The 16649-nt window shown below is 39.0% G+C and overlaps 1 protein-coding gene across 1 annotated transcript in view; it reads left to right on the top strand.

Annotated features, from left to right (window-relative positions):
• The window catches only part of LOC127581617 (CUB and sushi domain-containing protein 1-like), a 1418367-nt gene that overhangs the window by 1360471 nt on the left and 41247 nt on the right, over nt 1-16649 (top strand). Inside the window, 5 exon segments of the mRNA XM_052036133.1 lie at nt 1876-2052; nt 3081-3260; nt 6966-7139; nt 12773-12946; nt 13583-13656. Of these exon segments, the coding sequence (XP_051892093.1) occupies nt 1876-2052; nt 3081-3260; nt 6966-7139; nt 12773-12946; nt 13583-13656 (779 nt within the window).

The following is a 16649-nucleotide window of genomic DNA, read 5'->3' as shown; positions in this document are numbered from 1 at the left end:
TGCAGCCTAACTTACAAGCTGTAGCATAACTTCCTGACTTTGACTCAATATCTTGACTAATGAAGGTAAGCATGCCATTTGCCTTCTTTACCACACTGTGTAGCCACTTTCACGGAGCTATGAACTTGGACCCCAAGATCCCTCTGCTCATCAACACTGTTAAGGGTCTTGCCATTATCGGTGTACTGTCTCTTTACATTTGATTTTCCAAGGTGCAACACTTCACATTTGGCCGGGTTGAACTCCATCTGCTATTTCTCCGCCCATATCTGCAGCTGATCTATATCCTGCTGTATCCTTTGCCAGTCTTCTATGCTATCCACAACACCACCAATCTTCATATCATCTGCAAACTTACCCACCCATGTACATTTTCATCCAGGTCATTTATATACATCATAAACAGCAGAGGTCCCAGTCTGGATCCCTGAGGAACACCACTAGTCAAAGACCTCCAGCTGGAATAAGTCCCATCCGCCACTACCCTCTGTCTTCTACGGGCAAGCCAGTTCTGAATCCAAACAGCCAATTCACCATGGATCGCATGCATCTTAATCTTCTGGGTCCCATGAGGGACCTTGTTAAATGTCTTACTAAAATCCATGTAGACAACTTCCAACACCAGGTCCAGTACGGCCCCTCCTCTCATTGGACTCTCTACATATTGATTAAAGAAACCCTCCTGCATACACCTACCAAATTCTGCCCTGTCTAAACCTCTTACACTAAGGTGGTCCCAGTTTATATTAGGGAAGTTAAAGTCCCCCATGACAACAACCTGTTAGTTTTACACCTTTCCCTAATCTGCCTGCATATCTGTTCCTCAATGTCCCGGTGGCTACTGGGGGAATCTGTCGTATAATCTCATCAGAGTGATTGCACCTTTCTTATTTTTGAGTTCCACCCATATAGACTCAGTGGACGAGCCCTCCATTATATCCCCTCTGAATGCAGCTGTGATATTGTCCCTGATTAGTAGTGCAACTCCCCCCACCCCTTTTACCTCCTTCTCTATCTCTATGTATCAATCTCTGCATTGAATGTTTTTCAATGACTGTCTCTACAACACTCCAGGATGGAGAATCCCGAAGGTTCATAACCCTCTTTCTGAAGGCACTCCTCATTACCTCCATCTGTCATGTGTAACTTCTTCTTATAGAACATTGGCAGCTAGTTCTGGACATCCCATCCAGGGGAAACATCCACCCAGTCAATCCCCCTCAGCACCTGATATATTTCTGACTGCATATATCCCAAAAGAATGAGGAAAAGATGTATTTTAAAGAGCAGCAGGTATGTCAATATTGGTAGAGCAGCTTGGAACACGTTCACTGTTATAGCACACACTGCCTGTTCACAGAAAGGTACAATGGGAATACTGAGGCACAAAGTATGTTTGTAGTTGGCTTTCTTTAATTCAAACAGCTCAGTGCCAATATATTTTCTGATGGTTTATTGAGAATTCTCTTATTGCAACACATGAAGAGTCAGTCTTATTTAATGGGTAATGTTCAGGTTGGAAACAGGAGGCACATTATGCTGCAACATCTTGCTCTGAGTGAAGTAGACCATTGGATAAAAATATTATGATTACAAGACAATAGTTGGCTTGGGAGATACTGAAGATGTTGTAACTGTAGATTGTGCTGAGGTGGACAAAAACTAAATCAGTCAGCTGGAGAAAAGGGAAGAAAGGGCGAACAATGCATCAGTTTACATCAAACAGAAATAAGTAGTCTTTGCTGTTCTTTCCAAATATATTTTTGATTAATCCTTTGGACTTTAAGAACAGACCAAATCAGCTGGCCAATGATTGACAACAGAAAATACTTGGCTTCCACTCCTGTGCTGTAATTTCTCTCTTACCGTTGACAGCTGTCTCCTGTGGAAACCCTGGAACACCAAGCAACGCCAGGATAGTGTATAGCAACAGGTTGGACTTCTCGAGTTCTATTACCTATGCCTGTCGGGAAGGCTACTATTCAACTGGTTTGCTGACCAGACACTGTACTGTGAATGGGACCTGGACCAGCATCCCCCCACAATGCATAGGTCAGTTCCTTTTCAATGTCTGTTTTACATCCAGTAGCAGCTGCTTTGGTGCAAAATTAATTTTGCTGGGTGACATTTTACAAATGTAACCTGTTGCATTTATAAGTGCACTGTCTCGTCAAGATTTAAAGCATGGTCAGGATATAAGATATGCACTAGAGAAAACTTTTGTTCTAGCCTTCTTCTTGCAAGGAGCAAAGTCACAGGGTGGCCAATTTTTTTTATGGCATGTGGGAAATGAAATATAGATTCTTAAATGATATAGAAGTTGCACAGATTAATTTATAATAATCTTCAACTGGGAGGAAGAAAAATGTCAATTGTTGATCAAGCGGCTCCTTTTGTTGTCTGTGCAGGATGGTAAAAGTTTACATGTGAACTTCAGTAAGCTGAATTGTGTCCTTTCCTGGAATTCTAGAATTGAGACTTCCTAATTTTCAGTCCAATTTTGTCCATCGAGCTTTGATTTAATTTATTTTCCTCATTTGTTTATTTATAAAACTTTTCATTCTTCCTTTTCCCAGTCTGTATTTCTTTTATTTCTTGTAAAGCATGAGAAGTAGAAAACACTGGAAACACACTTCTTGTTTATCATATTCTGAAAGGATTCTGTCTTCCGATTGATTTTCTGGGTCCTCTCACCACATTTTGTTTCTTTAAATGTTTGTCTTTTTATGCTTTCTTCAATTACTTGCATGGTGGTGGCAGAGGGGAGGGTGTGTGGAACGAAATAGATTCTGAACATATTTAATTCTCTCATTAAGATCTCTGGTCTTCCACAAACTCTGAAATGAGGAAACAGATCAACTTGTGGCTCTGGTTATAAAATGCAAAAAATTCCTGGAAGGAATCTCTTTGTTAGGTATCATGACCGAGATAAGGAATTCTCTGTGTGACAGACAGTACATGTGAAGGATATTGGTATGCGGCAGCTAGAACAATACTACTTTAATATACCGTAAAACAGCAGAGATGTGAAGAAACAAGTGGATTATCTGTCGGGTACTCAGCAGTCTTGTCTCTTACAGTGATTAATTGTGGTGATCCTGGAGTACCAGCTAATGGGATCAGACTGGGCAATGACTTCACCTACAATAAAACAGTAGTATTTCAGTGCATACCAGGCTACACAATGGATTCCTTGAGGTATTCTACCCTCATATGCACCAAAGACAGAACCTGGAATGGAACTAGGCCAGTCTGTAGACGTAAGTCAATCATTTATTATGATGTGCAAGATAGAGTGGATGTTAATTGACTTGTAATTCTTTTTCTGTGTTTTAATACAATTATCCATTATATGTTATGCTTCAATACTGAAATTTCCCTTTTATTTGTCTTCTTATGTTTATTTAATATTCTTTGTTGCATGCAAACAGTTTTAGCAATAACTCTAATTGCAGGACTGTTGCCATGTTGGGTTCTTAACCAGGGGACTTGAGTTGAATAGCAAGGGGTATTTTCCCTATAGCAAGAGAATCTTGGTGATTATCATAAATCTACTTACTTCATTAATTATTCCTCTGGTACTTAAAAGTAAATAACACAAACAGAGGAGGCAGAAACAAAATTGGAGAAAATTGTTCGTTTGGAAAAAAGCTCATTTTGTGTTCCTCAGGAGAAAGATGGGAGGTGTTTGGATTGATTCTGATCTGGTGTTAGTTACTGAACACAAGATTCAATTCTTCGTGTGTCCATTCAACATTTGTAGATGCTATCATTTAATACCAGATCCTGACATTACTCTCACAACCGCTTCAGTTTCACACTTAATTCATGTAACAGTTAACATAGATAAACTGTTAAAACTGATCTGTTGTGAATAAACATGAAGTGTGTGATATTATGCAGTATTGTTATTATAGAAGAACCCTTTATTTTATTCTGGTAAAGGATATGTTGAGAAAATTTGAATGGTGAGAACAGAAGGTTGGGTAAATAGATTCCCATTACCTAACATTGATAATTTACAAACACATCCCACTATAAATTAGGTGACGTCCTGCTAACTTAACAATACTGTTTCCAAAGATATGAGGTCAGCACGGTAGGTGGGACATTTAATTACACTTGTAATTAAAATATAGTTGTGTGAGAAATGGTGAGCAGGAAGGTACAGTTTTGTTGTATAAACCCATCCTTTCGTCTCGGGAAGGAAAACTGCTATCCCTACTCAGTCAGGTTTATATGTGACTCCTGGCCCACAACATGCTGGTCGATCCTTAACTGCCTCTTGAAATGGCCAGCTCGTAACTCAGCTCAAGGACAGTTGCAGGTGGACTTGAAGTGCAACTCTTGCCCACACTCCCCACATTCTGTGAAAATAATAAATAAAACTCAGTTTCTGCCGCTCTTGTCCTCATATTTTGTTCACAGGATATGGATGTGGAGGTCATGTTAGAATCACATAGAAGCATAGTTAGGCCACAGCTGGAATACTAATTACCATTCCAGTCACTGCACTGCGGGAAGGATGTGATAGCACAAGAGGAGGTGAAATAGATATTTAAGAGGATGTTCTCAGAGTTTCAGATGTAGTAATGAGGAAAAACCCATGAGTGTGTGGTAGATTTCTTCAAAACAAAGCATACAAAGGGGAGAGTTAATTGAGCCATATATAACCACAAGAATCTCGAGAGGGAGAGAAGGAAGGGAGAAGGAATCTATCTCCCTTGGAAGAAAAGTCAGTAACTAGGGGAGATGGGAGAATGGTTGGAGTGTAGTTGAGGAAAGTTGCTCTGTACACAAGAAGTAGTGGGGTCTGGAACTCACTGCCTGACAGGGTGGTGGAGGCAGAAACTGTCACCACATTTCAAGTCTACCAGGATGAACACATGAAGAGCTAGAACATACAAGTCTATGGGTTGAGAAATAGACAGTGGAATTGACCTAAATAGCATGGACACTCTGGGCAGACTGGCCTCCTGTGTTATAATTCATCTAATTATAAAATGTTAAATTCCTAAGCTTCTGTGGTACAATTCAAATTAGCACATTCCATAATGTAATCACTCTTTTTCTAGCTGCCTAATTTCTGAATTTCAGAAATCTCTCCCCAGACCTCTTTTCTCCTTTCGGACACTCCTAAAACTTACCTCTGACCAATTATCTGGTTTTCTTTCCCAGTATGTCTTTGTGTGGCTCGGTGTCAAATATTGTTTGATAACACTCTTATTAAGTGCCTCGGGATTTTTTACTCTGCAAAAAATGTGATAAAAATGCATACTCTATTTCTTGGAGTCAAGAAATCTTGGAGGGTTAAGTTCAGAATGCTGCTGTGAAACATAAATAGGTGTGTTAAGTCCACTGTTTGATCATTGTTTTGTTATTGGCATGGAATCCAGCAAATGTGGCCAACTGATTGATAACCAGGATTTGTCTTACTGAATTGCATTGAACTATTTTGTGTTTTTTAATTAGCTTTGAGCATGTGCTACAGACAAATGAAATTTACATTTTAATAGATTCATTTCATCAGCAAATGCGACCTCAGATCATTTTGCCCTGAGCGAATTTATGATCAACATCTGTTGCACTTTTTGCAGAGCCTTTTTTGTCCATTTATTCTATTGATGAGGATGTTTCACAAGAAACCAAATTGTCTGGTGCTTTTATTCAGTTGGAACCTTTGGTTTTCCATATGCCTCATCCTCTGATTATTTGTGGGAAAGGATCAACAGAGTTTTCCACTTTATATTGGCAGGGACCTGCTCTGTTTCCCTCCAATAGTTTATAATGCTGAGTGGTCAGTGGTCAGATTTATCAGTAATTGAGAATATTAAATCAGGCATGAACAATTAAGTGGAGAGGCAAAGGAATGAAATTTACTTTAATGTATATCAATTTGCAAGCTTTGAAGAATGAAATGACATGGGTAGGACAGGTAATCATTTTGCAAGTTTTCAGTTAATGTGATTTTTTTTCTAAACAAGGCTAACGATCGCTCTTAATGGTATCTGACTATAAGTCAAAAGAAGCTAAGTTTAAAATCAAAGTTTAATTTTGGTAGTTCAGAGGACTTTGTCCTCCAGCAGAAATCAATGCACTAAAGGAGGATCCAGATTCAAGAGACTAAGATCACTGAGTAGAGGTTTGTCTTTGACACACAGCACTAAACGATTGCTGGTATAAGGGCTGTTCATTGTTCTCCCCTCTCAATATTCTGTTCCACCATAGTCTTTTAACACTATCAACGAAGGACAAATTTCCACTTCAGTCAATCATAGGAATTCTAACAATGAAGAATAGATAGAATATAGGACAGTTCAGCACAGCTGTTTGACGCATGATATCTGTGCTGAACATGATGCCAAATTAAACTAATCCCTTCTGCCTGCACATGGTCCAGATCCCTCCATTCCCTGCATATTCATGTAGTTATCTAAAAGCCTCTTGAACGCCAGCCACTATCGTATCTGCTTCCACTACCACCCCTGGCAATGCGTTCTAGGCACCTACCATTCTCTGTGTAAAAAAAAAACTTGCCCCACACATCTCCTTTAAACTTTCCCCTTCTCACCTTAAAGCTATGCCCTCTCATATTCGACATTTCTATCCTGGGAGAAACAGTCTGTTGTCGACTGAACCTATGCATCTAAGAATTATATGAACTTCTATCAGTTGTACCAACTTTGTAACTTAAGGTATCAACTCAGATCCCATTTTTTGTTCATTTGCCATATCCGGTGGCACAATTTCATTTAAAATTGTCCATTTACAAGTGCATTTTTTTTTCCTTTTTGGTGCTGGGTTGAGTTCTCACCCAAAGCACAACATGTCTCGGAAAGCAATGCTCCTTCACTACTGTATTTGAGTGTTACCTTAAAGTGAATGGCTGACAGTGGAGTGAGATTGGCTGCAATTGTTACCTTACTGATGCTGTTGGATTTCTCATGAACACTGCCCTTTTGCAGCTATCAAGTGCCAACCTCCCCCCAGAATCCTCAATGGAATTGTTGTGGGAACAGACTTCAGCTGGGGAGCCAGCATCAGCTATGCCTGTTCTGAGGGATACCAGCTCTCTATACCTGCTGTGCTTACCTGTGAGGGGAATGCGACGTGGAGTGGGGAAGTTCCGCAGTGCTTTCGTAAGTATATCCACGCATGTGGAGCCTCACTGACCTGTTATATCAAGGAACTTAACACAATAAATATATGATGGAACTGATAAAAGAAATTGGTTCATTCGTAAAATCAAGGTTCATTTTGATGAATGTTTATGCTAATTATATAAGAAATCTCAGTACCAGGAAAAGTTATTTTGGCAATCGTCACCTCCTTCAATCAGGCAAAGTAAGAAGCTGAATTTATAATTTTAAAAAATCCGGATGTCCCAGAGCAATTTACAACCAATGAATTGTAGTTAGTGTGCTGATGTAGGAATTATGACAACTTGCTTGTGCCAAATTAACACAAATAGCAATGTCCCATAATAAGGTAATGAAGTATGTTGAATCAATGGTTTGATATGTTAAGCTGAATGCCCAAGTGAGTGAATACCTGCATTAAATCACCAGAGCATATCTTCATGATGTTGGCTGAAAAAGCAAGTTCGCCCACAGCTTAATGGCTAATCCATAACACCTCCAGCAGAAACACTCTCAGAACAGCACTGATGCATTAAAAATTATTTGCTCAAATCACTGAGTTGGATTTGAACCCACAACTTTCTGCTTCAAAGAAACCAATCCTTTTATTTAGCCACATGCTGCCCAGTTTTCTTCCAGTGAGAACTTTACACTTCCTGAATCACTGTTGCCCCTCCCCACCCCATCTCTCCCCCACCCCCCACTTACTCTTCTAACACTAAACTTCTGAGGCCACCCAGCTCTTCAGGTCCTGGCAATGTATTACCGTGGTCACTGATGCAGCAAAACGTACCACAGGTGGTGATTAGACTGTAAGTGGGATAAAGTGAGGTCCTGACATTTCATGCTGTCAAAGGCCTATTCACTGTTTCCTCAATTAGAAGCAATTGAAAAAAATATAAACAGTTTAAATGTATAATTCATGAATAAAAAAATAAATACAATTTAATTTAAAACATAAAATGACATAACACATTTAAAAGATAAATAAAAATTAAAATAAGGAAGAAGAAACCATTTAACTTACCTTTTTCGTGAAGATTGGTGACTCTTGTCAAATGAATGGGCCATTCTAAATGATCTGGCTAAGTCTGGAGTAAAGGTGAGGAAGTATACATACAAAGTGCATCTGCTCCCTGGATCAGAAACTTCTGGAATGCTGTGAATTTAATGTGAGTCCAAACTTGATTCAACGCATTTGATTTTACTGTTGTTGAAAAAGAGTTATTTTCTCTCAATAATTCAGCACTGATGGTGTTTAAACAAATGTATTCTTTTTAACCAGCTGAAATCAAATTGGGTAGATAACAAAGTTTCAAAGAGGTGCGTTTTCGTATCTGCATTCAACATTCTTGGATTAGGACACCTACCTGTAATTTGCAGGGAGATTGCTATGCAGAAGTTGGCTGTGTAACAACAAAGCCTACTCATTATTAACCGTAAAGTACTTTCAGAAGTCCTCTGGTGATGCAAGACACTAAGTAGACATATGTCTTTCTTTTACTGTAGTTGCACCCTAAATCTGCTTCATGGAACAGAATTACATTTTGACCTTTAAGTATAAAACATTTAAGTATTCATGGTACTAAGCCTATTTAGTGCATGTTTTCATTTTGAACTTAAAATGTGATAATTTTTAACTTCATTTTTTCATATTCAGGAATATTTGATGTGTTTACTATGCAATAACAATAGTTGAATAATGAAGTGCAAAACAAAATGAAATATAAATGGTTTTGTACAATTTCTTGGAAGTTAAGCAGGGTGTCTTTTCTTTGTTTAAACCAATGGTTTTGTTCCTCATCTCAAGAGTAGCATTCACATTGTTTTATACCAAAATTGCGCATTCATATCACAGAAAGAAACATCTGCATGCCAGAATAAAATGGAACTGTTTCCAAGCAGTGGATGCCAAACTGGCTGGATGCTTTGAAATGCTCAGAAGTCATCTAGAATGGCTAATGATTAATTAAGCCAAGTCTTAAAAGAAAAAGATCCATTCACACAAACTTCAAGTTTCCCCTTTTGTTTTTCAGATGTTTGCTGTTATGTGGTAGATTCCACTTGAGCAGCGAGTACATTTTTATTCATTGATGTTAGGTTATTGTTCAGAGATCCAATGCCAATGCTGCTACGTCTGTTTCCCTTATACATCAGTCGCCAAACCTCAGATCATGTGCCCAATCGAACTGGTTTTCAACCAAGCAATTTCTGATGGAAAGAAATTAGTTTATGCCATAGGATAAAAAGATAACTGAGACACCTCATCTAATTGTGCATTGTAAATACTGTCCAGCTGTCTCATGAGGCACAACAGGCTGATCCTTAGCTCCTGCTTCTAATATCACCACCTCTACCCCTGATCCCAGTCAGGACTTGCAATATTGTGAATTCCTGAAGCAACTTTAAACTGTAATGAGAAAGAGAAAGAGGGAAAAACATATATTACTAATGGAGTCAGGACATGACTGTCAGCCATTACATATCAATGATTGGTAAATGTACATGGCAGTGCTTCATAAAGCATTTGGCACAGTTGTGGCATGAGAATCCAATTTTCATTGGTCTAAAGGATAAGGACTGTTTATTTCAGTTTGTTTTGGTTGGTGATATATTTTTTCGCTGGTTTCTGCTGCAGGTTAATATATTTCAGGAACACAATAACTCCATATGAGTCTATCTTTGATGTTAATAATATTTGGACAATCTGTGCATCTGTCGTCATATGACATAACTGAATACTTTCAGCTAAACGGCAAGGAACTGAGTGTACAGACCACCAGTCACGATTCATTCCTTTGTTTGCATCGGACCATCATGTTAATGGTCTTATATTCATACGGCTCGGTGAAAATAGCTCAATTTCTCTTGAAATTCTCCACGGATTGAGCCTGGAATTGTTAATGGACAGGGAGAAATTTGAGTAGGAAATTCATTTTCACTCCTCTGTGGCCTCTGTGAGATGCCTTTCTCTGCTCAGCCTCCCATTCCATCCCACTAAGTATATTTAAAGGCAAGTTAGGTGGATAGCCCATGAATTCCTGCTACAACTTAACTAACAGGAGATGTGCTCAAATGAAGCAGGAGTTCTTACAAATAGTGGGTGTAAATGGGTCCCCAACAGTCCCCCATTCGATCAATCATTGCTGTTTAAAAATGGGTCAGTCAAGGGCTGAGCACTTTATAATATAGTACTTCAAATGGTGCTTTTTGATAACAGGTAAGAGCAGGGAGTGACCCAGCTGAAATGTGGGTGTCTTCCAGGGTAAGCCTCCAATCACTAAAGCAAGTGACAAAATCTGCAAATTTCTAGGTCAGGACCAGGGCCAGAGTCAGAGTCAATGCCTGGTCTACTTCCAGAGGTGAAACTGCATTTACTCGATGGCTTAAGTCAAACAAGAGTTTCAGAGTATAGTGAAGATAATTTGTCAGAGCCTTTCTGAATGACTACTGATGCACAGCAAAACAGTTTCCTGGGTGATTTGTGAAAATGGGCATCCTTGTGCTATTGAGCATAGCTAGAAGGTGATAGAAATGGGAATACAACAAAATTGACATATTATTGTCCTTTCTAATTCCAAAATTTATTTTAAAAGAAAACACATTGGAATGAACTTCCCGTCACTTAACACAATTATTTCACAGTTTTCTTTTTTACGCCAGGACCTGGCTAGATTTGTCAAAAGTGCCATGTAATTGGCTCATTTGTATCTTTGACAGTCGTCTCATTTTGAATTGAACTGGCAATTATTTGAATCTTATAGGGTGCAGAAAATTGGGTTAAGGATATTTAAATAGATTAAATAAAGATAAACAGGAATAGATTTGAAAGCTCTAAAAAAAAAAGTCAAATCTAGTAGTTCCCATAGCTTCAAGATATGAGAGAAAAAATAACTGTGCAAAGTTACCAACAAATCTCTCATATGGCATAAAAATTGTATTCATTGTTTACTTTCCCAAAATTATTTGTACAGTATCTACAGTAAAAATGTATCTACAATATAATCATTATACCTGCTGACCAACATTTGATCCAATTTGTTCTTTTAAATCTTGTTGCTTTGGGCTTCTTGTAATATTCAGGAAGGCTCCAGGAAAGATGCATAATAGGACTAATAGCTGAAGAAGTGTACAGAAACTTTCTCCTTATTAAACTGGCTTCACTCTCAGAAAGATTTGTCAGTGAACATTTTGAAACCATAAGCCTCACTTATGAAGAGTCATGTAATATATTGTAAGAGATGCCTTAGAGTAAGGGATCAGTTATTAGTGCTTAAGATTAAGATCTTTTTTTAGTTACATGTACATCGAAACACACAGTGAAATGCATCTTTTGTGTAGAGTGTTCTGGGGGCAGCCCGCAAGTGTCATTACACTTCCTGTGCCAACATAGCATGCATCCAACTTCCTAACCCATATGTCTTTTTGGAATGTGGGAGGGAACTGGAGCACCCAGAGGAAACCCACACAGTCGCAGGGAGAACGTACAAACTCCTTACAGAAAGCAGCTGGAATTGAACCTGGGTTGCTGGCGCTGTAATAACGTTATGCTAACTGCGACACAACCATGCCTGCCGTGAAGACATAACATAGCTCTCAATGAGGAACAAAAAATAATAAATCTGAAAAGCAGCATACCAAACAAGAAGAGTATAACAAAGGGACACAATTTCAAAAAGTCAGAATACAAATGTGAGAATCATAAAGCTACAATTGATGAAAATCTGAATCAAAAACAAAGTGCTGGAAATGTTCAGCAAGTCAGGCAGCATTTGTGGAACTATGCATCCTTGGATAAGAGGCATAGATCGAGTGGACAGTCAGAGACTTTTTCCCAGGGTGAAAATGGTTAACATAAGGGGGCATAATTTTAAAGTGATTGGAGGAAGGTATAAGGGGGATGTCAGAGGTAAGTTTTTTACACAGAGAATGGTGGGTTCACGGAACACACTGCCGGCAGAGGTTGTGGGGCAGATACATTGGGGACATTTAAGAGCCTCTTAGACAGCCACATGAATGATAGAGAAATGGAGGGCTATGTGGGAGGGAAGGGTTGGATAGATCTTAGAGCAGGATAAAAGATTGGCACAACATCATAGGCCAAAGGGCCTGCACAGTGCTGTAATGTTCTATATGTTCTATGTGAATGTGGATTAATATCAGCAACTTCACTCTAACAGTAATCAGAATCCAGAATAATTATGATTACACTGGTAATATGACATATATGTTACGGGTTGAGGTAAAATGCAATGAATGTCTATTCTTACACGCTTAAAACTTTTGATGTGGTGACACAACCATTACATCTCCTAAGGCACCAAAGATGGTATTCAAATAAAGTACTAAAGCATATGTTTGACAAATCTTTACAATGAGAGTTTAAACAGCAGCTCTGTGCATCAGTGGAAGTTCCTTATCTGAATTGCAATATGTGCAACTCATATCACTGACTCCCAAAAAGCCTTTTCTGAGCCTGGATGAGCCCGAGTAAATCAATACCTTCGACCAGCTTTACAAGCCTGACAAAGAACAAATAGTGGCCCAATGTACAGTATTAAAAATGGACCAAGTAAGTAATCGTTTATCTGTGTATTAATGTCCGTGCCTCATACATCACTTTACTGTTCCAGCTGTGTTTTGCGGAGATCCTGGAACCCCAGCTCAAGGAAGGCGAGAAGACCAAGGATTTACATATAAATCTGCTGTTTTCTTCACCTGTAATCCACCACTGGTATTGGTGGGATCATCCCGAAGGTTTTGCCAATCTGACGGCATGTGGAGTGGAATCCAACCAACCTGTATAGGTAACTGATGAAAAATATCTCCCTGCAAAAATATCAGTGAGGGATTCATGTTGGAGATCAAGAACTATCATGCCGTTAAAACTGTGGTACCAGCAGAAGCAGGTGTTCAATAAATCTACAAAGATAAAGCACTTTCCCCTCTCATCTCTATTCAACCCTGCTTGGTCAAGAAAGTGTACTGGAAACATACCAATTATTTCCACTGTTGAATGGCCATGAGACAACCACCAATCTCCAATATTATGATTTTCTTTATGCCTTTCTCTGCTCAACTCCCGTGAAGCAGTAATTCGCCAGAAGTACCGATCCCTCATCTGATTCTTGAAGTGCACTCCCTTCTTAACAGAGAAGTTTTTCATCTTCATTGGGTGTTTTCCTCTGAAGAATTATGCCAATAACCAGTATTCAGTGAGGCAATTTGTTGGCACAGAAATGCCCTGAACCAATTTTAATTCACAACACCCACAGTCCCACTCATCTTTAAAGCTGCAACACCCACAGTTTAACTGTAATATTTTAATTTACCAGACTGAGGAATAATTTGTTGTGCTGTGCTTGACCCCTTATGTGTTTATTTTACTCAAATTCTGCACTAAATTTGGATGCATCATTAATATCACATTTGTTTTTCTTCAGATTCAACACACACCACTTGTGTTGATCCAGGAGTGCCCTTTTTTGGAATACAGAACAATTCCCAAGGTTACCAGGTGAGTTACCAGTTTCATTGATACCATTACACTAACAATATCTCCCATGTGGCATGCACAACAATTCATGAAATGATTGTTAACAAGAGTAAGATGGACAGGTAAGTCTAATATAGAAAATCTCTCTTGTAAGACCATAAATATTGGGAGGTTCATCAAAGGATCAGAAAAGTCATTTTCAGCATCTCAGTTAAATGAAAAAGAAAGATCAGCTTCTTACTTAAATGCCGTCACTGAACGGTTAAAAGGAAAGCAACTGGCCTCTATATTTGAAGATCGGGGCCCACCACCAGCAGTCATTTCCCAGGTTCCCTATTGGCCAGAAGTTACCAGACTGGTTCTGCTCCTGAAGGTCTTGCTTGCTTACTGAGAAGACCATGAATCTATTGATGAGGATGTGCATGGAGATAGAGTCTTGCGCATCATAATAAGGCAAGACTAAGCACTCGCCCAATATACTGCTGAAGGAACCCTTGACAGACAGCAGATCCATGCCCCTGCTTTGCCACCTATTTGAACTTTTAAGGTTTTGGAAAACTTCTGGAAGTCCCTAACATTCAAAAATGATTACAACTGAAATAAACAACCTTTAAAAACTATTTTTAAAAAATCACTTAAATACACTTAAAAGGACTTTTGACGAATGATAAACCTTACTGTACAAATAATTAAAAAGTAGCTTACCTCATTCTTCTTCCCTCACATCTGTGAAATCTTCATTGAAATGAATGAGCTTCTGGGTCCTGTGCCACATTATACTTGCCACAGGGGAAACTCAGTAAGTCCATACTTCGACGCTGGGCAGCTGCCAGACTTTTGTATTTGGATGCACCAGACTTACTTGAATTTACTAGCAAGTTTCCAGTCAATATGTTTGGCAGTGGCTCATAATTATATAGTACTTTTAGCATATTAAATAACTCCTGGTATTTAACAGAGGAGAGTATTTCACAGATGAAGCTTTCAGTTAATTTGGTCTTTGAGTCACAGACCAAAATTTCAGGTATTTTCAACTGTTACTCCATCGTCAGATATCACTCGGTGACATTTCTTCCAATCAGTCATTCCTGGGATGCAGATGTTATTTGCAAGCTTGGTATTAATTGCCCATGGAAATTTAAAAAAAAACTGCAGATGCTGGAAATCTGAAATAAAAGCAGAAACTGCTAGCAATGCTCAAAAGATCAGGCAGCATCATGCTGCCTTACTTGCTGGGGGTTTCCAGCATTTTTTGTTTTGATGTGAATTACCTATCTCTGATTGTCCTTAAGAAGATGGCTGTGGGATACATCTTTTAACCTTTGCAGTGTATGTGATTAAGTCATTGTTCTTTTTGTTGTTTTAGTGCAAATGAGGGCTCTGCTGAGCCATTTCCAAGGCCACTTGAGAGCTGATCATGTTGGTGTGGAGTGTGAGTCAATTAATAGGTCACAATGGTTAAAGACAAAAGCTTTCCATTCCCAGAGGATGTTAATGGAGCAGATGGTTTTTTTTGGCACTCAGACAGCATCATGGAATTTGCCAGTTTTTTTTGTCGGAAGTCAAGCTCTCAAACCCTGATGTTTGAACTTGTATTTTGTGCATTATTTGTCCAAGCATCAGGATGAGCTGGCCAACAGAACCAGGCCAGTACTGAACACTCTGCCATTCCTTGATTTATGAAAGAAATACACTTCTGGAAAGCATTTTATTGAGCAAAGTTTTGTAAAGCTAAAAGGCTGGGTCAAATGCATAATGAGACTTTGAACATTATGTGTACCATGCACAGAGAGTGGTATATTTTTCATTGTAACAATAAGTAGCTTTGTAAATCAAAGACATGTACCTCACAGGCCCAATAGCACTAAAGTATAAATTTCACAAGTCAAGGAATCTTGTCATTCAGACTGAGTACATCCAGTGGGAAATAGATAAGACAATTATAACCAAAATACGGTGGAAAAATGACAATCTTCTTTTGTCAGAAATACTTTGAATGGTTCTGAGGAAGAATGCTTACATCCAGAATGTGGTTGGAATCCCTGAGGCCTTGGTGGTAGCTGATACTCTAACAGCATATAAGAACTATCTAAATGATAGTTATGGACTAAATGCTAGTTATTGGGATTGATGTAGATGGTTAGCATGGATAGATGGCCTGAAAGTCCTGTTTCTATAGTCTCTGACTCCATTGACCCACATGCCATTTTTTTGCTTCACCCTTTCTGAGTTACTTTCCTGTCATTATCTTATACCGCTGCCTCATTTCACTCTTTGGTGATTATAGTTCTTGCTAGCCTCCTTTGACACTAATAGTTTTTACAAGCCGTTGCATGTGTTTCATATTTCCCCGCATCCCTCCCATACCCTTTTTCTACTTCCTCCACATTGCATTCACTTTGCTCCCCTTTGAGATCAGTGGAACCGTGTGTCATGATGTGAGTACATCAGACAGCAAATAATCTAGCATCTGTTAGCATTAATGACCAAAGTCATATTTCTGGCCCCAGATCAACAATAGAGGTTGCTGCATTCAATCAGATGCCTGATGACAGCAAATCTCCATTCAAAAGCCTGGGAAAACCTTCTGGGCAGATGGTCAGCTTTCTTTTCCTACTGACTGTTAAATGTTATTTCCTTTGCAGATAATGTTTAGAAGATCACAATGAGATGCTTGATCTGATGGTGATTCTTACATCTGTAAGAATCTCACCAGTTCTAAATCCTTCCATATCTTTCAAATACATTCCCAATAATGCAGCAACAGAGCTTGACACCGTATTTTTTCTGGCACTTTCTTATATCTTCATTTTTTTATAGCAGAGAAGGAAACAATTCAGCTCACTGAGTCGATGCCATTTCTCAGAGTGTTCCCACCGGTCCCCGTCCCCCACTAATTTCACTGCAGCACATTCTCTCTCATGTGACCTACAACTCCCAATTGACTGCCACCCACCTGCACTGGGGGAATTTACTGTAACCAGTTAACGTATCAGCAAAGCTTTCAGATCTGG

This window comes from Pristis pectinata, chromosome 22 (assembly GCF_009764475.1).
Source record: "Pristis pectinata isolate sPriPec2 chromosome 22, sPriPec2.1.pri, whole genome shotgun sequence".
In the NCBI taxonomy this organism is placed as follows: Eukaryota; Metazoa; Chordata; class Chondrichthyes; order Rhinopristiformes; family Pristidae; genus Pristis; species Pristis pectinata.
Note: the sequence above shows the minus strand (reverse complement) of the source record. Positions and strands in the feature narration are given on the sequence as shown.